Raw genomic sequence first — 27,679 nt, 5'->3', positions numbered from 1 at the left:
CTATCCATCTATCTATCTATCTGTCTGACTGTGTGCGTGTATGTCTGCTTACCTTGGCTATCAAATGCTGAATCCAGCCACCCCTCTGCCCCAACGAGAACCCCCTGCTGCCCTGTTGTGGGTAACCAAAAAGTTGTAAATCTTCGAACTTACGTTTAGTGCAACAAAGTCGCGTTTCGTATGATGAACATAAACGAGTAAGCAGAAACTTGAGCAACAAAGGCAGCGGGGCGATTTTGAGGTGGAAAGAAAGGACAAAATGGGGACAGGGAAAAAGGTTAAAGTTGGGTGGCCAAAGAAAGCGCCGAGCTCAACAAAAAAATAAAAATAAAATAAGAATAATAAAAGAAAAGCAAGGAAAATTCGATGCCGGCGACGTGGTTCAAAATCAAATAGAGACGCAGTTGCGAGAGACGCAAGAACGAGCAATAAAAGTGCGTAAGGAAAAATAGAAAATGCCAAAAAGCGTAAAGGAACAAGGAGTCCAACAGAAAGGAGGAATACGATGACGAGGTCGAAATTAATACGAGAAATCACATTAAAACTTCCATTCGAGCGGCAGCTCAAGCAGAGTGGAGAACCTGAGTACTGAGCGAGAGTTTTTGGGGTGTGTGTGTGTGAGTGTTGAAGCTTTTGGCTGGGTTAAAGACGAAACATATTGTGCGTAGACGCAAGTTAAAAAGGACGAGCACAGGACGAACACACACATACACACCCACACACACACGCACGCACGCTCAGTCAAACGCACAGACAACGTATTTATGTTTAAGTGTTTGGGATACACAGAACTGCGAGGGCGGCTTTTGAAGGTTCGTTGAAGGCAGACGCACACACACACAGACTCACATACACACATATATATATGTATATAGAAACGTGTGCATGTATGCATAAAGTGGAGCAATTTAGACGACTTCATGTGTATTTGTGTTTTTCTGTGCTTTCAATTTGTGTTTTAGCATTTAGGTGCGTTAGATACACACACACACACACACTCACTAACATATACATATGTGTGTATGTATGTATATATATTTATGATGTCTACACTGTCGCTTATCAGGCAGGCAGAACGCGACGGCACAACAACAACAATAAAATGACAACAACCCAAAAAAAAAAACCAAAAACACACACACACAGTGAGCTATGCATGGTAATAACTTCGGACCGGGCTGATTTTAATGAAGATAGGTTAAGCAGAATGACAACTGGGGCAGGTCCACAGACACGGCTCGTAAGTCTATGCATGAGTGTGTGTGTGTGGACTATTTGCTAGGCAGCAGGTGAATCGCCGCTGGCTAAACTAAACACTGGACACTGATAGATGACAGTGACAAGGAGTAGTTGAAGAAGAAGAAGCAACAGCGGCAGCAGCAGATTGTAGCTTAAGATGGAAGAGATGTTAGCTGATAGTTGGATAAAATGGAATCCTAATGGAAAACAGCTGCACACAGCTGCAATCTATTGAAAGCAATCAGTTTGACAAAACAAGATAATTTTAGGTGTTCCCATCAATAAGAGAAACGGGGATACAGAGAAACACTCCACTTTAATACAACATTGTAGACAGCAATTTTTTATTTAATTACAACTTTTTTTAAAGGCTTTCTCTTAAAAAAATCAATATTTGTATGCCTTAATTATACACCTTTATCGCTTTAATTTTGTTTGACTTGCATGAACCGTCCAGGGTCCTCTGTTATGATTAAAACAAGCATTATAGAGAACTCTGCTTGCAGTCTTCTCGTCCTCTTATAAACTCGTCTATTCTAAACAATTTAGCAAGTAGATAGTCTTAGCATATAGTCGTATACTGAATTCCCCTGTGTACTGCGCGACTCGTGCTGGTCAGTAGTATTATTCATTTCTTTATTTATTTTGCTTTATTAAAGTCTTTAAATGAACGTCTTCTTCCTTTTCGCTCCATCTACAGACTGACCTCACACTCCGCATCGGCAGCCTCTTTATCGATATTACAATCATCTTGTTATTGATACCTACTTATAAAAGCAACATATAGATAGGGCTGCCAACGATCCAATCCTATCCGTATGCTATTGCAATGGATTTTCCTAAAAAGTTCTGCCTTTATTAGGGTAACTGCACAAGATACTCAGCATAGTCAAAAGGCGTTCTTTTCTAAACATTTACCACAAATCAGGAATTTTTCTATAAAATTATTGTTGTTGCAAGATAGAAATAGATCTGGCATAAATTTACAAAATATTTCCTCTTCAAGAGTATCTAATTTATTATATTTACTTACATGTACGATGGTTTAGTTAAAACCATAGCTATAACATTATCTTACAAAACTACAATTTGTTTAAGTGTATGAAAATTTTACGAGTTTTCACGCATTGATTAAAATTCCGAGATTTGAGTCGAAAAGAAAACCAAGCAACGACATTTAGTGCCTTTTCCCAGCCACCAAAAGTACCCAGTTAAATAAGAAAAATCTTGGGGCGTTTCTTAGAAATTGTTAATGTGAAAAAACGAAATAAACAAAAAAAAAACGTTTTCAGAAGAAGTTTTGTCCGTGAAAACACTTGAAACTTGGTTCGACGTGTGCGTCGAATTTAAGCATTTTGAGAATTTCAGCTTGAAGCTGTTTTGAAAGATTTATTGAATTTTTTAATTTTTATTGGAAGTTAATGTGTAGGTGTGAAGAAAAAAATTAAGTCCTTGACAAGTGGAAGCTCTTGATTATGTACATGAAAAACACATGAATTGGCAGCTCGATTTGATAGCTGGTTGCAAATATATTTTAAAAGGTTTTTAAAATATATTTCGTTTAAATTTTTCTACTCAAATATATGCAGTGTTCTTTTCGTAGTGTGCTAAAATGGGATGCCAGAAATTTTAGTGTATTAAAAAATATTACGAATCGGTAGAATTCCAACGAAAGTTTTTTTTTGATAATGTTTGTATATATCATAAAGAAGAGTTGCTTTTTATGCAAAATTCTTGGCATCACTTTTAAGCAGAGCAAAAACTCAATTATTTGTCTTTTAGCCATTAATAAATTTTAATTTAACTTCACAAAAATGTCTTTGGCAGCTATATGAGTCGATTGATTAAATTTCACAAAAGTTTATGCAGTTCGAGAAAGTTCAGAATAGTTTTTATAAATCCAATTAGATGACAGCATCAACAATTTCTGAGTTGATTTCAAACAGCCGCCAGGGCGCTCTTTAAAACCGTGAACTAGCCTTAAGTCTGGCAAAATGATTGATGGAAAATATGTGTGTGTGTGTGTGTGTGTGAGTGTGTGTACATAACTTGCCAATCAAAGAAAAAAACACACACTCACACATGACGCCCAGTTGGCCACGCCTTGACCAGTTGTTAGTTGGCACAAAAGTTTTCTTTGCCATTTTTGGCCAAATTGAATGATAAGGTGGCAGTTCTATGGCTATATTCGGGTAGGGGGGCAGCGGCGGTCAGTATAAAAAGTTTTTCACATGTGCCTCAAACTGATTGATAGCAGTGCAAAAGTTAATTGCATGTGGACCCGCAACCGAGCAACTTCCAGTCAAAGCCACCAGCACGCCCCAACCCCAACTGCGCCCAGCCAGAGCCAGAAGCATTTCGGACCCTTCAAAAATGTTGTGGCCCCCGAGCAAAATCCACAAAAGTGCAATTTATGTGCGAACATTGAAATCTCGACACAATGAAATTGCAATTTAAAGTTGTGTATAATTAAATTTTAATTATCGCAGCTGCAGCCGAAAGCTGAACCAAAAAACAGCAATTTGCCCAAAGGGAATGCGCATCGCATTATTTATTTGTGCACAAACCGATTTAATTTATATTTCAAGTGCATATACATATATATGTATATATATATATATATATCTATCAATAAATTATGATCAAATTTATTAAAATGAGCTGCAATTGCTTTGGCAGCTCGCCCAAATATAATACATTGCGCATACGACGTGTGAACAGCAGCCCGCAGCAGCAAATGGCATGCATTCCTTTTTTTTTTTTTTTGGGCACTTGGCCAGTTTGTTAGAGTCAGTTACAAGTGTGCCAACTGACAGGCGCAACAGTTATGAGACAAATAATTGACATATGAGACAACACGGCAAACAATTTCAAACTATTTAAACTGGAGATAAAAAAATATATGTTGCTTGAATGTTATTCCCGTTGTGAAAATGCACAAAAATTAAACCAAATATAAAGCTTAACTGTCGGAAAAAGTTAAGTAGTTTGTTGCAGATCTTGCTTTAATTAAATCCAAGACTTGAACATTTTTCACAATACAACTAACTAAATAATAATTTAAACATGAGTTATTAAATTTATTATTTATTTAAATTCCACCTTAAATTTACAATTCAATAGAAAGCTGGAAGGGAGGTTTATTTTAAAAATCTTTAATTTGTCTATTAATTTATTAATTGATCATTTTATTCGATTCAATCTGATTGGAAGGATTAACCCGGTTTTAGGCCTCATATATAATTAATAATAAGTGAAATTTTTTTAGCTAATAAATTATTCTCCTAGCTCCGTTTGTAATATTTAAATATATTTGTATTTATATTCAAATATATTTATGCATTATTTATATTTAAAAATAATAAAATAATTTTGTCACAAAATTTGCGCTTTTGTGCTAGTTTAGTTTATTTTTAAAACAAAAACCACAAGTCTCCAAAACCACAACAAAAATCAAAGATACTTGATCGGAAACCAAAATTTACAAAGGCTCCAAATTAATTTGATTTAAATAATTAAATTGTTATTATTTTGACAACTTTTCCATTTTTTAAATGTAACTAAATATTCAAAAATGTTTAAATTTTTGCTCTAAAACATCTTCATTTTATTAAAATATATTATACAATTTTCAAAGGCGCAAAACCAATTAAATTATTTTGTTAGCTTATGAATTCGACTTTTATTGACAAATTATATAAAGAACAACAAAATTATAAATGCATAAATGCAATCATACAACATAAATAAATTTTAAAAAAATATTTTGGCTGTAAGACAGCTAAATTTTACATTTAAAACGCCTTTAAATAATATAAATATATAATAGAAAAAGTTGTGTTTCTTTTCCTTATTTAAATCAAATATTTTAATTGATTCTTGAATTATGCGTTCATCGTGAATAATACAAATAAATTAATTTTTAATTTGTTCACATGAATAAGAAACTATGTTAGTTTTCAAAACACAATTTGCTGCTTGCTTCACATGTCCTGCGACTACCGTAAAGCGCAACAATTATGTATGTGTTGTGTGGGAATAAAAATCGTAGCATACTTTTAAGCTGTTGCACCAAAGCGAAACCGCAAAGGCCCCAAACGGAAGCACATTTTCAGAGCTACTGGCGAGGGTTGGAAGGGGGAGCGGTGGTAGTTAAAAAGTGTTAACAGTAATTTGCAGTTGTTGTTTACCTTGGAATTTGTTAAATATGCCTTTTAATTGGTTTGTTGCAAATTGTTTAAATTTATATTGGTTGCATACTATTTTGTTGTTGTGAACACACTTGAGATGAAGTTTTGCCACACACACTGGCACGCACACACACGCACAGGCACGCTCGCAGACGCATACACACGCACACACACACACACACACAGGCACACACGCACAAAGAAACGCGCGCGGGCGATGCCAAAAAGGCAAAAGAAAAGTTTATTGTTGTTTTTGTTGTTGTTGTGCGAGGGCAGCTGTCGAGCGGAGCGCGCGGGGCACACACACGTTTTTTTCAAAAACTTTACACTTTTCTTCTTTTTGTTGTTGTCGTTGCTGCTGTTTCATGCACATAGAAATCGTGTCTATATGCGAGATGGTTTTTATTTAAAAAATTTTTTTTATTCAATTTAATATTTTATTTGATTTAATTTATGTTGTTTTTTCTCTCTTCTTGATTTTTGCACAAACTGTTGGGCGCTGTTGAGACGTTAGACGAACGCCAAAATCAAACGCGGCAGCTGTGCGAGAAAAGTGCGTCCTGTCTGGTTGTACCCTAACGACTTAATGCGCTCAACGCAGCTTTTCACACGACCATGGACCGGAGCTGAGCGCAGCAGGAATAACCAAGGAGCAAAGCTGCGAAGCTTCCAACCAACTGAGAGAGACGAACTGAGAGCGAAACTCATCTCTTGTGTATGCTGTGGCTCAATGTTTGAGTGAAAGCTTCGCTCACTGGAATGTTTACAGTTGAGCAGAGCAGCGCCGGCAGCGACGCCAGCAGCGTGGGATGCTGCCACTGCTGCTGCTGCTGCTGGTCAATGTCTCTATACCTGCAAAAATAATGGCGCTCGCTGCTTGGCAAACTTTTATTAATGAGCGACAAGTGTGCCCAGGCTACTGCAGCACGCTCAACATGTGCGCGCGTCCCACTGCCCGCTCCATAAAAAAAATCACAAAAAAAAAGAGTATTTAGTCAGCCCCCATACCCACGCCCTCTCTTCTGCCAAATATGACACTGGGCCCGCTTGTTAATGACTGTCTAATATTTTAGAGCTGACCACCAGCTGCTCCGATTGATAACGGTAAAATCGCCAAAGCCCAAGCAGCGTAAAAGCTGCTGTGCGCTGTTGCACAGTGGTACAAGATGCACACAAGTCGCAACAGGGAATTTAATTTAATATGTGAGTAAAACCAATTTTCCTTTTATTGAATGATCAATTATTTATTTATTATTATTTTTATAAATTTTCTTTGAATTTAATTTCACATAATTTTTGCATTTGCATTGAATTTATTTTAATTTCTTATAACTTTATTTTAAATTGATTTTCCTGAGAAATCGGAATTTGGCAATTTGTGGTATGCAGCATTTTCCCTGATCGTTGCTAAAATTTACATTAATAAGGCATTTTCTATTCGGAATAATTACTTAAATTTATAAAGCACCCATTTGGATTTAAGTAAGCCCCAATATATGAATATGGTGCTGCTTTCACTAATCAGTTTTTAATAGTAGTGTTCTCTCATAAAATAGCTTCAGTTCCAATTGATATTAATATGCGAAAAATTCCTTTTTCGCCAAATAGTAAATATAATCCTATTTAACGATTTCGATTGTAGACAAGTTAAAATTTAATACGCAAAAGTTGTTAAAAAAAAATCAAAAAGTCATGTTTGATTGAAATTACATCCCGATTCCCTGAAAGTATTTTCAAGCGAGAACTGTGTTTGTACGTGGTTAAATTCTAAGGTAAATAAAATGCAAATAAATATGAAGGTTAGTTAAAAATACAAGAGACCTATCTAACATATGATTGCGAACTTAAGCTCTTCATTTCAACTGCTCGCAACACACTGTGCAGCCAGGACCTAGATTAAATAGTTGTTGTTGTAGTGTCTATTACGGATTTATTTTGTAGCTTATGAACAACATGAATAATGTAAACCAATAAAATTAAGTGCATTAATTCGAAATGCCTATTGTTTTCGTAGTCTGAAATGCGTCTTTGTTTGCATGCGCCAGAAGCGAAATACTTAATGCAATCCATAAATAATATATATATATATATACATATGTTTATCCATATATATATATATCTCAGCTTCTCAGGCAGCTTGTATGTAGGTCAAATCACAGATAGATGCATTTGCGACTAAACTAATTCTAATTGCATTAATCATGTCCAAATGAGCTAGTTTAAATTGAACTCCAAGTCGACGCCTAGACCTTCTCCAATTGCACAAATCGTTCGCGTTTATACTGATCAAAATAGCTGTCCACAAAATTGAGGCGTCCCTGGTACTTCAGGTTCATAATGGTTTTGACCAGCGGCGGATGCTCGTTGCCCAATTCCAGCCACAATTTGCCGCCGGGTCGCAGATGTCGACAAGCCAGGTCAAAGACCAAACGCGCCACACGCAAACCATCCGAGCCGCCATCGAGTGCATTCAGGTTCTCATATCTGCGGGCGAGAAAACATGTATGAAATATCAGATCCGAATAAATGTATAATAGCAGACATTAAACGGTCTTTGAATGAGCCAAGCTTTAGTTTCTTTAAGGTTTATTGAGGCTCTCATTTAAACCCAAAAATTTTCAGAAACCCTGTCTTAAAATACATTTTAAAATTTTGAGACAATCGCATAAAGAAAAAAATTAATATGAATAATTTTTCCTTAATTTTAAAATCTTGGGTTTGGTTTTGATATCAGTAATTTTTAAAAAGCTTTAAAATCTTGTCTATGCAACTTCCAGCTTTTCCATTTTCCACCATGGTCAAGTGTATTTTTGATTATGTTAAACGGATAGTTTTTGAAGCAGATGGGTTGAAAACAAAAAATTTCACTCAAATGCTTTTCACCAATTTTCCACCTTTGCAAGGGGAATGATCTTTAGTTTAAAAGCGCGTTGATTGTCTACCAGTCAATCAGTTGATTTATCAGGCACAGAAATATATATAGATATAAGACTTACACGACCACCTCGGGATGAAGAAACTGAAACTCTTCGGTCTTCACGTAGGGAGGATTTGATATGATCAGATCGTATTGCTTATCCTGCAGCTCGGTCGGCATATAGTTGTCCTCCTCCATGGTATGGTTGTGCACCTTGAAACGATCCTGCAAACCCAGCAGATTCGCATTTTCCGAGGCTAGCACTGTGGCCACTTTGCTGCGTTCGATGGCCGTTGCGTCCACCTGGGGTAAGGCGTGCAGCACGGACAGCGACATAGCGCCGGAGCCGCAGCCCACCTCCAGCATGTTCACGTGCTTGGCTTGCTTGTAGTTCTCGATGACCAGACGCACAAACTCCTCGGTTTCGGGGCGTGGTATGAACACAGTAGGCGCCGTCTTAAGCGTAATATCCATGAAATCCCATTCGCCGATGATGTGCTGCAGCGGCATGCGGGCGCAGCGTGCCTCCAGGAAGCGCTCAAAGTTCGCCAGCTGCTCGGAGTTGAATTTCAGCTGAGTAAAGTCATCCGGCACGGTGTTCTATTTGGTTAGGTTTTCATTTAGAGACAGTTCCATTTTATACAGGATATTACTCACAAATTTCCGGTTCAGCACATGCGACACAATGCACTTGATATTGAAGTCAGTGTCTTGGATGCCCGCGGCCTTCAGCTTGTCCCCCCAGCCATTGATCGCCTTGTTGACCTCAATCAATGGGCCGCCAGTTGGGGTGGTCGTTGATGTTGTTTTTTTTGTGCTGCTACCGCTTAGATTGCTGCAAAGCGAACGCGTAGCACTGCGCGTCGCTGTCAGCAGCGGTCTTGTTAAATATTTGAGCATTGTTTAATTCAGCTATATTACCTAATAAATTTATTAAAATTTTGTACTGTCTGCGGGCCGAAATTCATGAAACAGCTGTTAATGGTCGATTAATCGGCAGCCACCACAATTTATACGATAATCTCATAACGATAATAACTAGAGATGAGCAAAAAGCAGTCACGAAATATTAACAATATTAAATTTAAATTTATGTTTATATTCAAACAAAATGGTTATTAACAATTTATAAATTGTAGATCCACAAACAAATTTAATAAGTAATGGGCGTTTGTCTAGAAATAACATTTGCTTGGGATTTGCACGAATTTATTATTTAATAGCTAGAAAAGTTATAAATAAAGTTATTCGGTCAAAAGTAAACAACTTATTAATATAAACGTTAATAAAACAAATATTGCACAATAAGTTAAAAATTGCACTCAGCCATCAGGTTCGTCCACTTTGGGCGCCAGATAGTAGCGTATATAGCCATAATCCTCGATGGGATACTCCACCAGCAGCGGCACTTCTGGCGCCATGCTAATCTTCACCTTCTCCGACAGAGGCGTGGCACGTGTGAAAGTGGTCAGGTAGCGGCCGGCGAAGGAGAGTGTGACTGGCTCGTCCACCTGCAGGCTAACATCTCCTTTGCTCGTTTCGCTCAGTTTTATGTTGACCGAACCCATCTCGCCGTTGGCAGAGAACTTAATGCCATCCTTGGTGCAGGCAATTACCACGGACTCGCTGAACGTGGACAGGTCGCGACAGATGCGTGCAAATTCCGCGGCTGGCATGTGAACGACGCAGGCGTAGTCTGTCTCGGGTATGGCCAAATGTTCCTGATCCAGATTGAGCAGACGCAGCTCATAGTCGGCGGTACGATCCATGCTGGCCGACTCAAAGCTCAGCTGCAGTTTGTCCGCCTTGTCCGCGCTTTTGATAGTGACGGCATCGTCGCCGCTGGCGCACTTGAGCACCTTGGTCAGCGATCTGAGATCCAGGCCCAGCGACAAATTGCGATCGCAGCGATATTTCTCAAAGCAGTCGCTACGCAAGCTCATGGATACTAGCGAGACATGCGAATTGTCCATGGCCTGCAACTGGAGTGAAATTTGTTATGGGTTTTCCTTGGGAATGACAGATGGGAGCTTGCCTGTATGCCAGAATCACTGCAGTCCAGTGTGCTCTGGTGTAATATCTCTTTGAGCGCATCCACAATCTTCTTAAGCAGCGCTGTGCTGCTCAGGCGTGCCTCAAACATGATTGCAAGTTTCCCTTAATAATTTCACAATTGTAATCAAATCCAAAATGTCACATAAAATTATGCCTGCCATAAAATACACTGTAAAGGGATTATCAAAGTTAACGTTGTATATTGTTTTAAGTTGCGCATATCTAAAATGGAAATTCTGTTGTTTCAACACCTTTACGAGTAGCCTTTATTGCAATTAGAAATGATTTTAGGTGTGTAAAAACAAAACAAGTGTCTACTGATATATAAACAACGCAGCGATAAACAAATGTAAATGCAATGTAAATTATATCGAAAAGGACCATCGGCCGCCTTCATCTGTTATGTTAACAGTATGTTAAAGTGATTGGTATGCTTACTTAAGCTGGTTGAATAAAAAGGAGGTTTAATTAATCATATAAAAATCGAAGCGTAATAATATGCCGAGGATATTGTCTTATCTACCCGTCGATTATTATTGTTTTATTATTCGTGTCATATTAAAGTGACTATCGCTCACCGCCACTTGCAGTGCTTGTGCCTAACGATAACAGCACCCTGTTGTTGTTGTTGCAGCAAACCAACAGCTGTTAAAATAATAATCACAAAAACAGTTTTTGTTAGCGTTTTCCAATTAGTAAATAGAATATAATTTATTTAAAAATGTGGATTGTTGTTATGAAATATTTAGAAAGCTAAATAATACAAATGGCTGCGCTAGAAGAACCTAAACAAGGCACAGACGAGCAGCAAAGTGTACCCAGCGATTGGCTGCTGTGGTGTCGCCTGTGCGCCAAGGACGATCTCCAGGGAAATATAAATGTGTTCTTGAAAAGCGAACAGACTGGAGCTGCGAGCGAGCGAATGGGAGATGAAAGTGGAGCAGCAGCTGGTGCTGCTGCAGTCAGCGACATGGCGCTCGCCACAGCCATTGGCAAATACTTCTGGGTGAATGTGAGTGGCTGAGGATTAGATAGAATTTCTATACAGATAGGCAATATTTGTAGATAACACGCGGTGAGGAGCTGCCGGAGATGATATGCAGCGAGTGCCTGAGTTTGGTGACATCGCTGGTCAATTTTTCGGAGCGCATAACACGCGTGCAGAAGCTCTTCTGCATATTGCAGAGCACGCCTAAGGATTCAGTCAATATGCTGGAGCTGCGCGCCAGATTTGGGCTGCTAGAGGAGCAGCAGCAGCAGTCGGAGCCGGAGCCAGAGCCGGAGACGCTAACCGAAGTTCATTATGTGGAGGAGAAGCCGAAGCTGACTGAGCTAGAGGAGACGACGTTGGAGTTGGAAAATCCGCTCACGCCGTGCGCACACAGTGTGGAGACGAAAACAGATGACCAGCTGGTGCAAGTAGAAGCAGAAGAGCAGCTAGAGGATGAAGACGAACAGGAGGAGGAGGAGGTGGATAAAGAGGAACAGGAGCAGGAGCAGTCTGGCTACGAGCTGCTGCTAAATCTATGCGATGCATTCAGCCCCGACGAGACCAACTCTTTGGATAGCGCCAAGCTTGTCCAACCGAAACCGCACAAAAGCAGGCAAGGCAAATCCTATCAATGCAGCGAATGCCCCCGCATCTACGCACTGCCGCAAACGCTGCAGCGGCACATGCGCCAGGACCATGACAAGAGCGAAGCGGACTCCAGCAAGCAAGTCTGTGAGCAGTGCGACAAGCAGTTCCGTTCCCGCTACCAGCTGCAGCGGCACATGCAACAGCATCTGCCCTTGCCCAAACGGAAGCGTTATCCGTGCGGCAGCTGTGGCAAGAAGTTCACGACAAACGCCTCCGCCCAATCGCATGCACAGTATATGCATCAGGCGGAGCGACCCCGTCCCGTCATCTGTGAGCAATGCGGCGTGGCGGTGCATTCGCTGCACGCGCTCAAGGAGCATCTGCTTAGCCACACGGATTACGCGCCCTACGAGTGCGACGTGTGCAAGAAGTGCTTCAAGAGCGTAAGCCGGCTGAAGCATCACAAGGAGACGCATGATCCACACAAGTACATCTGCCCAGAGTGCGGCATGCAGCTGAATTCGCGACCCACGCTCAACCGCCATCGCCTGGTTCACACGGATCAGATGCAGCACAAGTGCGACTATTGCGGCAGGGAGTTCAAGCGTGCCAAGGCTCTCAAAAATCATCTCATTCTGCACACAGGGCTGAAGCCCTACTCGTGCGATTTCTGTGATCGCACCTTTGCCAACGGCTCCAATTGTCGCACGCACAAAAAGAAGTCACATCCCGAGGAGCTGGCCGCACAGGAGGCGGCAGGCGGCGGCAAGAGCTACAATCGCAACATACCCAAACTGGAGGCGCTCAAAGCATTGTGGGTACAGCTTAGGGATTGGGTCGAGAGGAATCTTATTTATATATATTTATGCTCGCTTGCAGCACGAAGAACAAGGACAACCTGTCGCCGGTGGCCACCAAGCAGAGCGGCTGCTTCGCCTTTGGCAAGAAGCCCAAGGCGCCAATAGCGAAAGCAGCTGAGCTGCCCTTCGCGAGTCCAGCAACTGGCATACCCACCATAGAAAACATTTACAATCACCTAATGAAGCCCGAGGTGCAGCCGTCACCGCAGCAGCAGCTGGTCCTGGCCAGCGATGGCAGCGCGAGCATCCTGCCGGTGGATCAGGCGGAGTCCAGCGCCACGCAAATCTTTTCCTATTAGACTCCAGTTGGGCGCGCTTTTTTGAATCGTTCCCGCGCACTGCGCATGTCCATGTCAGAGGCGGGCGCACATTCACCCTCATGGATGTTTTTTTTTATTTTCTTATATGGGGGTAGCGCCAAATGGCCAATATCCTTTATGAAGGAATTTAGTTCAGTTGACAGCGTGCGCTTCCTCGTGTCTGCTACGGCAGGGAATTTGTTTAAAATTGACTTAAACGCTAACCAAAAAAAACTTTGTTTAAGCAAGCATTAGAAAACGCGTTTAACCATGTGCCACCAGGCGCCATTGTGCATTAATAAAAGTGCTTCAAATATTTAAAATAAGCAAATTTTTAATTTTTATACTGCGAGCAGAAAATCAAAAAAAAAAATCGATTTCTCACCAATGAAAACAAAGTGCTTTAAAAAGCGTTAATTAAAGCGCAGGCGGCCCAGCAATAAAAGAAACCAATAAAAAACATAGAAACGCCGCAGCGCAAACGTTAAAAATTTATAAACAAATGCACAAAACAAGCTAAACAAGTGCCCGAAGCAAAATCAAAGCGAGCAGCAAGTCAAACAAAAAGCCGCCAGTAATTAAAACAAACAGCTGTGAAACCAATCAAATTTAATGAAATCATATCAAGTGCGTCTTTTTTTAAACAATAGAAAAACACAAACAAATCCTTAGTAAACTTAGTTAATTTAAACAATTTTTAGCAGCAGCTGCTTGCTGCGCCATCCCTGGGTCTACCACTTAACATGACCATTTTGAGTACCTAACAGTGCCATTACGAGTTTATGCTACTGTTAAACTAACTGAAACATAAAACCAAAAAAAAAAAAACAAACGCGTCGTGCTCGCGCTGCACACAGTGCAAATTGAAGAAAATAGTGCGAAATATTTTCCGCGAAATTCAGTGTGTAAGTAAGTTGTCAATTACTATTAGTAACAATCAATAAAATAAGTGTGTTCTTGCTTAAGCTGTGTTTGCGTTGCTTGCACAAGCAGCGCGCTGCTCTTGTCGTCGCAGTCGGCGTTTTTCACTTGTTTTTTTACGCACGTACGCGCCGCAATGCATGTGTGTGTGTGTGTGTGTGTAAGTGTTTGTATAAAAAAAAATCGATTTGCTCGTAATTTTCGACTCTAATTGTGCATTTAAACAATTATTATACGTCGGTATGCTAAGCCAACGCCAGCGCCAGCAGCGCAGCTAACATGTGCGGAGCTGCTTAGCTGTTGTTGTTATAGTTTCTGCTGCAGCGGCTGCTGTCGTTATTGAACGGGTCCAGCGGCTGCGTAGGCGGGCCTGAACGCAGCCAGTTTATATGTTCACAATAACAACAAAGACAACAATTTAACAGCGCGCGCCAGTCGAAAGTTGAAGCAACAGTGCATTCTAATTGGACTCTGTCCTAGGCGAGCTGTTATCCCCTGCCTACCCGCAGCCCATAATCCCTATCATAACCACAACAACCAAAAACTGCAGCAGTAGCAGCAGCAGCAGTGGAGCAAGAAGAAGGGACATGAAAAGTTTTGTGACTTAGCGGTACTTGCTATCTGTGTGCGAGTGTGTGTCCGTGTGTATGTGTTTTTGTTTTTATACGCTGTTCACAAAGTGAAAAGGGGTATATTCGACTTATGTCTGCTCTCGTGGTCAAATTAAAATTTGTTTCACACGTTCACAAGACAGCGTGAAATTCGGGTTCTCCCATATTCTTGGAGCTAGTCTAGGGCAGCTAGACTACAAACGCACGCACCCTATAAGACTGTTTCAAGCTGTGTACAGAGCATTTCGCAGTCGGCTTTTGATTGTTTTTTTTTTTTTATGTTTGTGTTAGCCGCGAACCGCATTATCCTTTTGGCTTGACCCAAATTGCACTGCCCTTTAGAACTTGCATCCATTTGTTTTTGTTGCTCTTGTTGTTGCTTTCTTTTGTCCAAACTTTATTGGACGCGCGGCAGCACCTACACGACGCCCCCCGCACCATGCCCCCAGCCCTAACAGCCGGCCCTGTTGTTATCATTTAATGTGCGGCCAGTTAATTGCCCCCACTCCGAGAGCAGCAGAAACTTTAACAAACTGTCGCCTTTAACTATTTTTATCAGTCAAAAGTTTTTAAAAGTGTTTTGTTAGCACCCTTCGCCCCCCCCCCCCCCCTCACCACATTGCTTAGCAAATTAAAATTTTTACACCCGCTCGCCCCCGCACTGGATGTCTCATTAGTTGGCCATTAATGGAGTTTTGTGCCAAATGGGCCTGTCAAAACTAAGAATTTCCTTATTGAAATTGCTTCGTTAAAAGCGCACCCCCCACTCCAACCCGCTCCTGCCCTACTTGCTCACCCGAATCAGAGCCGGAATCAATAAGCTTTTCGAGCGTTTCTTATGTTCATTTCCTTCTTTTGCTGCCCGAAAAAAAAGACTTTTCATTTGCTGAATCTTAAACTAAGGTAGAGGCAGGAGGCGGGTTGCGGTAGGGGCGGCACTTTAATTAGTTGCTCACATCTCGGAATCGTTGAGATTCGCTTGGGTCGCATATGGATGCATTTCGTGCGTCCCACTGGGCACACATAAGGGTTGCAGCCAGTTCCTTGACTAGGGTCAGAATTGCTCCCTTTAATTGTTGCTGTTGCGGATGAGGGGGAAGTGTCGCCTCTAAACGTGTCCTGTATCTATATTTAAACTGCCGCAAGAATGGGGTATTTCGTTTAAAAATAAATATGTCAAAGCAGTTGGGAAATGAAACGAAATTGAGTTACGGAACAACGGGGTTCCATTGATTTCTATGCGGAAATGAAAAGCGATTGAAATACTCTATTCAACATGTTTCTAGTTTGACAGAAAGGCCTTTGTGGAGTTAGTTGCTTTATAAAATGCAATCAAATATTCAATCAATTTACTATGGGGAAGGAGTTAAGATTTTTTCTCTTTTCTGTTAATGACAAGGGTCGTAATTTAAGGAAGAAATTTAATATATTTTCCACTGCTGAAACGCGAACATAATATTATAGAATCTAGAAGCATTCAAATTTGTAATTTTAAATTTATTTCAAGGCAATGTTTTTATAGAAGGTATTTTCAAATAGATAAGGTTTTATTTTTCATCAGCTAGTTATTATGCATCAAAATTGTTTTCACGTATACATTTAAGACACATAAATATCCTAGCATATGCACATATCTTCCAGTTGATATGTACTTCTTTATGAGAGCAATATGATGTTAAATTGTCTTTTTCTTTATGTTGTTTATTAAATTGTATTTAAAACGATTATTAACAGTTGACTCAACTTATATATTAAATGAATTTGAGCCCGTAACTTCTTATTCAGATTTTCAGTTTTCTTTAGTTTTCATGATGGTCAAGAAATATTTTCATCCCTCTATACTACTACTGTTATACTATGGGACTATAGTTGAAATGTTGAATATAAGCTATAAAAACTTGTGTATTCACAAAGGCAGTATATAATTTTTTTAAACATATTTAAATAATATTTATTAAATTAAGTCATAATTTTGTTCCACTTTTTTCACAATATTTATATTTTGCTTGCAAAACTTGCCATTATATTTTCGGCTGTTTATCATTCTGTTTAAACCTCGATAGTTATTGTTCGCCTTATTGCTATTTAAAAATCGTTTAGCTCTTCCATCATTTCTAGCTCATTCGTCATTCAAGGCGTTTTTAATTGTTAGTTGCTGTTGTTGTTCCTATCAGTTTTCGTATAATTTGAAAGCGCATTGCAAATCCCACGCTGCGTAAACATGACGCACTCTTAACTTGGCCAACAGAGTTGGCCATTTGTTATCAATGTGTTTCAATCGTTTGGCTTACTTGGCCTTTTACCAGCGCCTACGACTAAGCCCCAAAATAAGCCACTCGACATACGCATACTTAAGACACATCATATTGATAAGCCTTGGCCAACTTTTGGCAGGCCTCGCATTCTGTCTCTTTTCCACCAGTTCTAACAGTTGCTTGACTTAAATTGCATTTAAGTCATGTAAGGAAAAATGTGCTTATACATTTGGTAGGATATTTCAGAATTAGAATATGTTTGGATGTCTTCTATAAGACCTCTTTACTGAGGCATTTTGACTGTTTCGTCAAGGAGTTTCTTTAAATTGCTTTAAATAAACCTATTTTTTCTAAAGGGGTCTATTGTTTTCAAATAAAAAATAAGACAGTAACAATAAAAACAATTGTGGAAATCATGAATTTTAATGCGCTTAATCCAGAAAAAGTCGATTCTATTTTCTTGACAATTATTACTATCGGCATTTTGAATAGCCTGTCGGCCTCTGCATTTTTTTGAAATGAATAATGAAACCTAAGGTTTTCTTTCTAGTAACTACACAAGCTATGTAAGGTTTATATAATTTGTATAAATTTATATTTAACTATATTTAAGATACTTAACTAACGAAAAGTCCGTCCATATTGTGATTTATCGTTTCCTATAATTGTACTTATATTTATAGCATGAGAATTCTATGTTTTTTAAAGCTACTATAACAAAATGACTAAATCCTCGGTGTTAAGCCTATAAAACTTGTGCTGTTGAGAGCTTTAAGTTTGTAGAGTTTTTTGAAAGCTTGTTTAGTTAGGTCGAAAAACTTTTTGGTGTTTCAACCTATTGCAACTTGTTTGAATAATAGAACAGTTCTATTTTGAACTTAATGCTGATTTCTGTTATACACGAACTGTGATAATGTTATCCTTTTGCCGGAAAGCTCTAAATGTAGAACAGTTAAGCACTGCTGTGCTTGGACCTAGTTTGCTTTTAGACCTGAAGCATAAAGGCATAAAACATATTATTCTGTTATAATAGACAAACTGTGCCAATGCGACCATTCCATATTGTGTGAGCTTTAGAAAAAGTGGCATAATTTTAAAAGCTGCATATGCCAGTCTTTTGGTTTAACATGTTAAATAATGTTAATACTTTGAACGAGTTGTATAACACTTTTTCAATGCGCAAACCATTTCTTATATTTATCAAAAGTGTATTACAGTATTTTGTATACTTTAGTAGCATATAACAGTGGTATAACTCATAAGAGCTTGCTACCATTTCCAGGTAGCACACTTTAAATCCTTGAGTAATAACTTGTAGTAGTTGTATACCAGACTATTCACGTTGCTATAAAACCACATAGCCAATACTTAAACCTTATATGAAAGGCAAATATTTTTATAACACTATAACAACCCCTTAGTATTTACAATTTACACTTATATTTTCGACAGAAATAAGACCTACCCCTAGTTGTGTAGAATATTCCGTGCTTAAGTCCCCTCTAACAATCCCTTAGCAGTTAAAAATTTTACTTATATTGCGAACGAAAATAAAACCTACCCCCAGTTGTGTAGAATATCCAGAGCTCAAAGCCCCTCAGAGTTCGCGCTCATTTGTTAGGGGTATTACCCCTCGTCAAACGCCGTGTTGTATTTGCCTTGCAGCACAAACTAATGAGTCGAATGTGTCTTAGCCAAATGCCACATGCAACCGCTGAAAGCCGAAGCTTTGACTGCTAAAAAATGGCACGCATATAAATTGCACGTTATTATCCTTGCAACTGCAGCAGACGGACGCATCCCATGACGGTCACAATTCTTTCCTTTTTTTTTGCAAGAAAACATAGCAAAATAACTGTACAAAAAAATGTGGGAAGATAAGTAGAAAGGGAAATAGAGAAAAACCAAAGCTTTTACTTTAATTAAATGCGTGCGTGTGCCGGCAAGTCCCAATTTAGAATTCTCTGCTGCTTTCCTCAGTTGTTGTTGTTCTTGTTGTTGCAGTTTCTGATTAACGGCAGCTGCTTTGGCTTTGGCTTTAGATACGGCCCAACCCACTTTTCCGCCCTTGCCGCCCACATTTTGCATAGCATACTTTTATGCTGATTGAGTGCGGCTTATCTGCAAGTGAACGACGCCGGGACCAGGCCGTTCCGCTCGCAAAGCCCTCTCGCAGTTATAACATAACTCATATGATCCCCACCGTTATGTCAATTGTAAGCAAATCAGCGCCGAGGCCCATAAAAAACCGCAGCCGAAGACAAATGTTATTATTAAAATGGCCGACGCATATAAAAAAAAAACAATGGCAAAAACGCGTTATGCGAGGGCCGCAACTGCAGTATGTTCAAGAAGAGAATCGAAATTTTAAAAATATAATTGATTTGCTTTTCTCAATAAGATTCAATAAAGAAGCTTTCATCAGTTAAATAGTTTCAATTAAAACTGATTAACGTTAGTTTAGAAATTAAAACATATTTTTTTTCTTTATTTATTTACATGTAGGATAGTTTATATAAAAGTATAGCTAACCTCAGAAAAATATAGCGCTGGCTGTTGAGGCCATGTACAGGATCTAGGTATAGTTTGGGTGTACAATATTTTAGATTAGCCTGAAATTTGGAAGTTAGTATAACGTGAAAAGGAAGGCAGGAAGTTAGTATAACGGTTAAAGGTCCTTAAGTTTTATTACTTTGTTTCAGAAAATATATAATTGTGGTTATATTTTGGGAAGTAGGTTTAATAATTTGTGTATTTGGCTATTGTTCTGAAAAGTGGCGGGTCTGTTGGTTTGTAATGTGGCGCAGTTATCAAGAATGTGTTTAAGATGTGTGATGGTGTTTGTATTGCAAAATGCACAAATATTGAAAAAATTTGTAATGGGAATGTGTTATTTGGGTGTGTTAAAAAACGTAAGCGAATCAGAATCCTTAACCATTGTGATTGAAAAAAAAAACGATAAAAAAATATAAGTTCTTAAATAAACAAACAATTATGATTACCGATCCTTAAGAAATTCCTAAATAATTAAAACAAGTATTTCACTAAACAAATTTATTACATTTTAATTATAATTTTAATTCCAAAACACTTTTTACTTATAATTACCCGAGTAATTTTGAATATTCAAACAACATTTCATTGCGGAACTTCGTTAGTTTCAGGTTTTGTTATGTATTTAATATTTTTAATAAAACTCAAGACTTAAAAAATACTTACTGCGATCGCTCGCAACAACGCGTTGCTTTTAGGCAATCTTATATATACCAAAAATTCGATGTGCTTAATTATAAATTCTTAAATAGAAAACTTTTGCTTACAGTTCCAAAAATAGTAAATTTGAGGTAAATCAAAAGTTCGAGTGTTATTGAAAACACCCTCGCTGTTGCTATTGCCCAGCACATCCTTTAAGCAATAAAATATCAAGCTAAAAGCCCTTCAAAATGACAGCGAGTTGTTATTGTTGTTGTTGTTGTTGTTGCTGCTGTTGTTTTATGTTGTTTCTGTTGCTGTTGTTGTTTTCTGCTGGTGCTGCTGCTTCTGTAAGCGGCTGCTATAAATTTGAAGTATTAAAACAGATATCGAATGGATTATTTTTAATATATGACCATGCATACAGTGTGCCAGAGAGTTGGCCCCAAAAACTGCAGCCTGGCAGATTGCGGGCGTAGAGCCGACGCCGACGCCGACGACGACGCCGACGCCAACGCCAACGCCTGCCAAGGCGAAACGCAATTAGCCCCTGCAGCAAGTGCCCCCGTTTCCCGCCAACGCCTCAATATGTAGGCAACTGGCTGGCGCTACAAATTGCCATCAGCAGCATCCACATTCGCATCCACATCCTCAACCGCATCCTCCGCATTGGCAGTGCCATTGCCAACTTGAAGTCGGCAACAACGCAGCTGGCATTTTCCGCTGCGTAATCCTTTTATTAATCCCCTTGGCTTGGGCTAAGATCCCTTACACTGCTGTTGGCACTTTTGCAAATCATGAAGAAAAAAAAACAACAAGCAGCAAAAAAAAAATCATAGCAACAAGCTTAGAAAGTCGTGAGTGATCGACTAGCCAAATATCCTGTAAGCCTAGTGATCCTCGAATTACATTTCTTTCATAAATTTTGAATTAATGTTAAAAGTAGCTAAAACTTATGTTGATATATGTATGCCATATAAAAAATGATATATTTCGTTTTTGGACCTTTCTGAAATTTTAAGTTAGGTAAATGTCATACAAAGTGTAGACTTTTTATATATTTATATATTATATTATCTTATGAGCTGGTCTTTTAATTTATTTATATAGAATTCTAACAACTTCAACATATAAAAATATCATGCATAGGTATGTTTATATTATGCAAAATTGTTATATTTTTTATCTGGAATATTTAGGTAAATGGAAATACTTCACATTCGTGCTTAATTGCACATATAGAAGAGCCCATATACCAAACTTGATTTAGGTAGAACTTATAATCTCCGAGATTCGTGGGCAGACATCCTGTGCTTGACTGGATAGATTCGGCTATAGGTGCTCTTCAGTGGTTGATATGCCTTGTAGACCCGGCTTTGCTTTGCTCTTCTAACTACTTTAGCACAACATTCGAAGGCCCTTTTTTTTTTAAACATTTTTATAAGCTACAGGGTATAAAAAAAGAAAACAAGTAGCCAACATAAAATTAAGATAAATATGTGGGTGTGCAACATACGCAAAACGCTTTGCTCGCGTTGCTCGCCTTGCTGGCCTCGGCCGCTTTGGCGGTTGCCTGGTTAGTTCACAATTTGTTGGAATGCTTAGCAAAGATTAAAAATTAATTGCCCTGGGTTTGAGGCGGTTAGGGTAGTGGTTTAGGGGCTGGCGCCTATAACATGGCATATTTACGCGTTGAGCGTAATTTGTGTTGCTTATTTCTGTTTTCGCAGCAACAGCTGCCCCGTTTCAAGTGAACGTGTTGCGCTTATTTCTAGCCGTATGCTTTTTTAATAAAGCAAAATTAATCAGCCAGCGTCCCGTTAAGTCGTGGTGCTTAGAGTCACCTTACAACACTGGCGAAAAATCCCTTTTTAGACCCCGCGCTCCTTTAGTGCTTTGTGAAAGTTTTGAGAAGCGCGCAGCATTAAAAATTCAAAATGCACTTAACGAAGCATAGCGCGTAAACCGATAGCCAGGATACTACTCAGCAGCGTGTTGGGCAGGACACGCGGCAAGGGCAGGGACAGGAGCTGTGGCAAGCAAATGAAACCCACTTTGAGCGCTACACAACCCTGAGCATGGTCGATACTGTTACACACTTGACCCAGCTTAATTTAAATCGCTCAACAAAGGCTACTTTGATGAAAGCCCATTATTCATCAATAGAGCGAAGCCTTTCAGTTAGTTGTGGAAAGGTGATCATGAGCTGGGAAAACGATTTTTGTTTTGTCTTTTATTTTATAGCAAGTTTGAATCAAAGGTTAACAAAAATGCACAGAAATTGACTGAAAATTTCAAAAGAAATTGGAAGTAGCAACTGTGTTGATAAGTGTGTTGTAAAGATAAAAGTAATAGGAATTCTTTTAAAATAGTTCAATTACTACTACAAATATGCGAGAATTTACGACTACAGCTATTTATATGAATATATCTTTATTATATAAATTACAGTACTTGATTTCCCATTAGGAATCTAGAGAAATAATAGTAAATAGAAAATGGGTTTTTAAATTAATATTTAACAACAATTCTTGAATTCAACAGAGTTTATTGAAAGAATAAAAAAAACATAATCTATACCGACTATAATTCATATAGAACAATAAATAAATTAAATTACCTAAATGCCTGAACTAAATATCAAATATAGACAATAAAGTAATTTTTATGAATATCTTATACTTTAAGTTAATTTGAACTATTAACCTTTTTTCTCTCATAAACTATTAACTGATTTTTTCTCTCATTTAAAAATCCCTATGGAGGTCATTGACAAAGCCCCTGCAAGCCGAAACTTACCCATATTTGCCTCACTTTTGCTTTGTATAAGGTTTAGGTTGAAAGTCTGGGGCTGGAGAAAAATATTGTAAAATCTTTTTGAGTTGACGGCACTTTATCAACATTAGCGCAACTTGTTTTGCATTTTGCTTAATGTTGTTATTGTTTTCTTTTTTTTTCCTCTTTTTTTTGTATGTTATTTTAGCCTTTTTCACGCACCACGCAACGGGGTTGAAAAGTTAATTCAATTAGCTTGACTCTGCCACTTAAGCTGGCTTTTAATAATAAGCAGACAGTTAAGTACTTTGCCAGGCATGGCAAAGGAGCGGTTTCTAGGGGAACAGCTTCATATCATTATTTTTTACAATATTGTAATATTTGATACCCTGTAAGCAAGAAAGTGTGTGCACAGTGTGGATGTGTATAACACTTGGAGTATAAAGGCCAAACATGTTTGCATTCATAGCTCAGAGACTGTATGCAATGAAAATTTTGTATGTGTGGCTTAATGAAGAGTTATGATAACAATAACAATATATAGAATTGATAAAAATATTTGTTAGGGAGTTTTGTATAACTATAGAGTATCTTTTGGTTGAGCAAGCTTAATAAGAGTTTTTCTTAACACTTAATCGACTTTTTCTCAGCAAATTTAAAACTAAACAACTCAAAACTTTACCAATTAGGCAATCAAGTGTTGAAAGTTAAGCCGAACCCCTGTTCCCAGCAGCCGCATAAATCAGCAGGGGGTAGAAAAGATCGCGGGAACGGGAACAGGAACGTGAGCCAGAAAATATATTCACGAGTATGTTAATTGTCAATAAAACGTACGCTGGCCCAAAAACTACACGCTGCTTAAATGTCAAAGTCCACACGGCGTATGCGTAATAAATGACAAATTATGCCCTCTGTGTTTGTGTGTTTGTTGAGGGGTGTGTCGTTAGTTGTCTCTCTGTGTGTGTGTGTGTGTACTTTAGGGGTGTGTGTGACCGTATTTGCCTTGTGCAATTGCATATAAATCAAACAAACAACTCAATTGAAATGTTAGACGCAATAATATCATAATTATATTGTCATAAACAACCGCCTCCTAACTTCATTATGATTATAACAAGGATGATCGTTGCAATTAGGTTTGAGTTGTGGCATTCTTCTTCTTCTACTTCGTCCTCTATGGCACATATGCACATTGCCCGCCGCCCAGCTTAATGAGTAAATCGTAAACTAATTGCAAGATAATTAATTTTAATTATTTGTGTATTTTACTTGGACCTTGCCTTTGCCTTACCAACCCCTACCTACCCCCTGCTCTGCCCCTAAACCCTGCTGCCCCAACTATATGATATAATCAGCTGGACATGGGGACCATTAAAAGCACATTAGCTTGTTAAGCGTTGGCATTGTTGATGGGCCGCGCGCGGCCTGGGCTCAAACGTGCCACCACATCTACAACAATAACAGAAGCAGCAGCAGCAGCAGCAGCAGCAGCTACAACAACAGCACCCGTCCAACAACTTTTGTTTGTTGTCTTTAGTTGTTCATACATCATTATCATTAAAGCGTTAAATTGTTTTGTTGTTTTCGCTGGAAGAGAGAGCGAGATGAGGGCCGCATGTTTCCCGCTGAGCTAGGGGGTTGGTTCGTTTAAATGATTCGAACATTAAGGTTTTGCATTTTTCGATGAGCCTGGTCTCATAATAAAGTGTCAAGGGATTTTACAGCGCACACACAAACACATATCTGTTGTTTGTTCGCGTATTATTTGTATTTATTCTTGACGAAATTCCTCGAGTGCTTAAGTCTAATGACATGAGAAATTCAATTTGATTAGCTAAATGTTTTTCTTTGGTTTCTGATATGCCAATGAAAATGGCTTAGCTCATTATTTGATGGTTATCGATAGTATTTATCAGAACCAATTTCTAAAATGGGCTCTATCTAACTTTGGACCTTCTTTTTGTGTATTTATTTACTTAAGGATATAAAGACCGGGCGTAGGTATTTTGTCCGTAGTAAGCTGTTCCCAAATTCTTTTTTTATTTTGTTGTATATAATTATATTTTTCATCCGTCCTTTAAGGGGTCTGTTGCCGTTTGGGGATGGGTTATTTATTTCCAAAATCTTGATAATGGAAATTAGGACACGTTCAAACAAACTAAGCATAGTTAGTTCTTACTTAAATATTATAATATTTTTTCAATCAAGCTTTACTTTTTAGTTTTTTTTTTCTATAAACCTTAATTTAAAATCAATTTTAAAAAATAGATACTAACAAACGTGTACATTTTCTTATTGGGATTTTTTAAAATTCAAAACATAAAAATATTAAAATGAAGCTCGTTTATAGTATATGTTTCGCTTTTCGATCGTATACAAATTGTCTACGAAATTAATTTAAAAGTAGCGTTTATTTCGATAAATGTATTAAATTCGATAGTTGTATACAATATTCATTTGATACAATATCTATTCATTTTTATTGAGTATATAAAAAAGCAGGGGGTAGATAAATAATTGAAATACTTAACTTTTGTTTGTATGAATTATACTCACTTTTATTTTGTAAATTGATTTTAATTATACATTCACATATTGAATTTTACGTTCATAACAATCGCACAAAAAATTATTGCAGCATACTCTTGGGAGAAAACGCAATTATATTGCGATATGAGAGAACCAACAATTGTTTCCAAATAGAATTAAAGCTTTTCAAAATATATGCAAAAACACATTTTTTTTTTTGTATGCATAAAAAAATACTCTGAAAAAACTACAAACTGTTGCGCAGCTCAGTTCCCCCTTTCTCTCAGCTGTCAGTTGAGGCCAAGGCAACAAATTATCTACGAAATGTGAAACTTTCGGATAACATGTGCAATTTTTCTTGTCATTTGTTTAACGCAGATGTTTTCGGAACTTTCGGCTATATATAAGCAGACAGAATATACATATGTATAAACAGACATGCACATGTCTAACTGTACATCTCCATATATTGTATACTTTGTACATGTCAGCATTAAATATTCATGTAACAGTTAGCGTCTGAGCGGCGGTTGGAAGAGAAGCAACAGACATAACCTTACATCTTCATACGCAGGAGAAAAGTATGCTACGGTTTTTATGCCGCTTCGTTTGTATTAGTTTATTTGCCGTTACACGCTCAGTTTGCAAGCGAACAGGGGTGGGAGGAAAGTGGGCTGGTTGGTGGTGAGGGTCGGGAGGGGGGCTGAAGAGAGCCATTTGGCGTTGCCATTAATGTAGCCGCTAAGTGGCAATGTCATGCTAGGCTAGGCCCACTGTGCAGGCCAACCGCAAAAGCCAATGAAGATTTCCGGCTAAAAGGGTGCGTGCCTTTGGCTGAGGGCGGTGCGTTGTGCTCGTTGATAGTGGGGGAAAAAAGGCGGATCACAGGGATTGTAGGTCCAAGGCGAAGTCCTTTGCATATTTCATAAGCAATTACTAAGCGGCTTTTAGGCGTTGGCATTGCGTAGAGTATTTTTCAAGAAGAGCAAAAAAAAACAACAGCAAAATATTACGAAATTGGCGGCGTTGACAACAGAGCCACGCCCAGAAGTAGGCAGCAAACGCACTTTGTTCTAGCCAAATACACACCTACATTCACACACACACACACACACACACACCCACTCACACACTGCACTTGAGCACAAATGCCAAATGGCCGGGCATATAATTTATGATTACATTTTATGACTACACACGCGTTACGCCTGTCTTTGGCTTTTGTTTTCTATGGTTGTTGCTCTTTTGCTTTTGTTTTGCTTCTCCTGCTCCGCGCACAATCGCTTCTCCCTCTCCACTGTTTTTAAGTCATTGCTTCCTATTATTTTGTTATTAAATTACACGCAATTGCCTTTGGCTTGCGTGTGTGTGTGGTTGATTTTTATGACTTGAGCAGAGTTCAAAGTGACTGCCTACCGTCGTCTAACTACCCCATCTTCATCATTCCCCACCTCACAATGCCATTAAAAGTTGATTTCATTTTATTAAATTTGCGCGCTTTTTCTGCTCTTGTGATTTTTTGTTGTTTATTTCTTTTGATTAATTTCTATGCGATGCATTCAAGTCGTTGACAGCGTGCTTAATTTTTGTATTTTGATTTATATTACCTGGAAGTCATTTGAGGTTGAATTTTAATTTGATTAAGTGTTGTAAAATGACGTGCCAAAAGTGTTGTGTAGAGTACTAAAGGGATTTTTATGGAACATCTCGGGGTTATAAAACTGTTTCAAAATCTGTTTCAGTGGATTTAAAATGTTTTTTTTTTATTGAGTTGATAAGATTTTAAGCTAATTAAAGTTTGAAATAAACGAAAACCATATAGAATATAGCAAAGATCTGGCGAGAGATATATTTAAAATATAATATAATATAAGTATAAAAGCGCTCCGAACCTTTCTAAAATATCAGCAAACATGTAAAAATCTGTTTCGAAAACTCTGGCGACACAGTAAAAAACTTTTCACATTTTAAACTTTTGACCCTTAAATATTTCGTTTGACTCCTTCCATGATGGTAAAAAGTTGCTGATTGCGTCAGAGTAAAAAGCACACGTTGTGTATTTTAATGAAACTCTGGAAATTCAACTAATAGAAATTCTCACTTTAAAGCAACAATTAATTTTTGATTTTAATGTGAATTCTTTTATAAATTCTTACGAAATTTGGTAGGAAATTAACTGATAAATCTTAAAGAGCTACACGCTCCATTCATTTCATTTCGATTCGGGCTGCCGTTCCCTTTCAGGTTTTTTTTTCAT

The 27,679-nt window shown here is 38.4% G+C and overlaps 5 protein-coding genes across 10 annotated transcripts in view; 3 read left to right on the top strand and 2 right to left on the bottom strand.

Moving 5' to 3' along the window:
• LOC135439474 (alpha-ketoglutarate-dependent dioxygenase alkB homolog 4) overlaps positions 1 to 6,140 on the top strand; it is a 128,174-nt gene extending 122,034 nt beyond the window's left edge. Inside the window, exon 5 of the mRNA XM_064698226.1 lies at positions 5,944 to 6,140. The gene's annotated coding sequence lies outside the window, so the exon portion shown is untranslated. The remainder of the gene's footprint in view (positions 1 to 5,943) is intronic.
• Positions 6,141 to 6,613: 473 nt separating this feature from the next.
• Positions 6,614 to 27,679, top strand: part of Lar (tyrosine-protein phosphatase Lar) — a 163,149-nt gene continuing 142,083 nt past the window's right edge. For 4 of the 6 annotated variants that reach the window (XM_064698213.1, XM_064698209.1, XM_064698214.1 and 1 more), the window contains exon 1: positions 13,951 to 14,048. The gene's annotated coding sequence lies outside the window, so the exon portion shown is untranslated. Of the gene's footprint in view, positions 6,633 to 13,950; positions 14,049 to 27,679 lie in introns of those variants that run through there. The other 2 variants (XM_064698211.1, XM_064698210.1) reach the window with 2 other exon arrangements.
• On the bottom strand, positions 7,333 to 9,338 carry HemK1 (HemK methyltransferase 1). Its single transcript, XM_064697457.1, has 3 exons — positions 9,004 to 9,338; positions 8,426 to 8,946; positions 7,333 to 7,913 (listed from the first exon to the last, which is right to left on the bottom strand). The coding sequence occupies exons 1-3, from the start codon at positions 9,244 to 9,246 to the stop codon at positions 7,673 to 7,675; spliced, it is 1,005 nt and encodes a 334-aa protein (XP_064553527.1). The 5' UTR covers positions 9,247 to 9,338; the 3' UTR covers positions 7,333 to 7,672.
• On the bottom strand, positions 9,534 to 10,779 carry PCNA2 (Proliferating cell nuclear antigen 2). Its single transcript, XM_064697544.1, has 3 exons — positions 10,653 to 10,779; positions 10,382 to 10,570; positions 9,534 to 10,328 (listed from the first exon to the last, which is right to left on the bottom strand). The coding sequence occupies exons 2-3, from the start codon at positions 10,487 to 10,489 to the stop codon at positions 9,669 to 9,671; spliced, it is 768 nt and encodes a 255-aa protein (XP_064553614.1). The 5' UTR covers positions 10,490 to 10,570; positions 10,653 to 10,779; the 3' UTR covers positions 9,534 to 9,668.
• Positions 11,045 to 13,538, top strand: LOC135439469 (zinc finger protein weckle). Its single transcript, XM_064698219.1, has 3 exons — positions 11,045 to 11,413; positions 11,467 to 12,794; positions 12,860 to 13,538. The coding sequence occupies exons 1-3, from the start codon at positions 11,168 to 11,170 to the stop codon at positions 13,137 to 13,139; spliced, it is 1,854 nt and encodes a 617-aa protein (XP_064554289.1). The 5' UTR covers positions 11,045 to 11,167; the 3' UTR covers positions 13,140 to 13,538.

The sequence above is a fragment of the Drosophila montana genome, unplaced genomic scaffold, assembly GCF_035044405.1.
Source record: "Drosophila montana isolate Dmon_TW-CO22-7 unplaced genomic scaffold, ASM3504440v1 contig_402_1, whole genome shotgun sequence".
NCBI lineage: Eukaryota > Metazoa > Arthropoda > Insecta > Diptera > Drosophilidae > Drosophila > Drosophila montana.
This window is presented reverse-complemented; position numbering and strand designations above follow the sequence as displayed.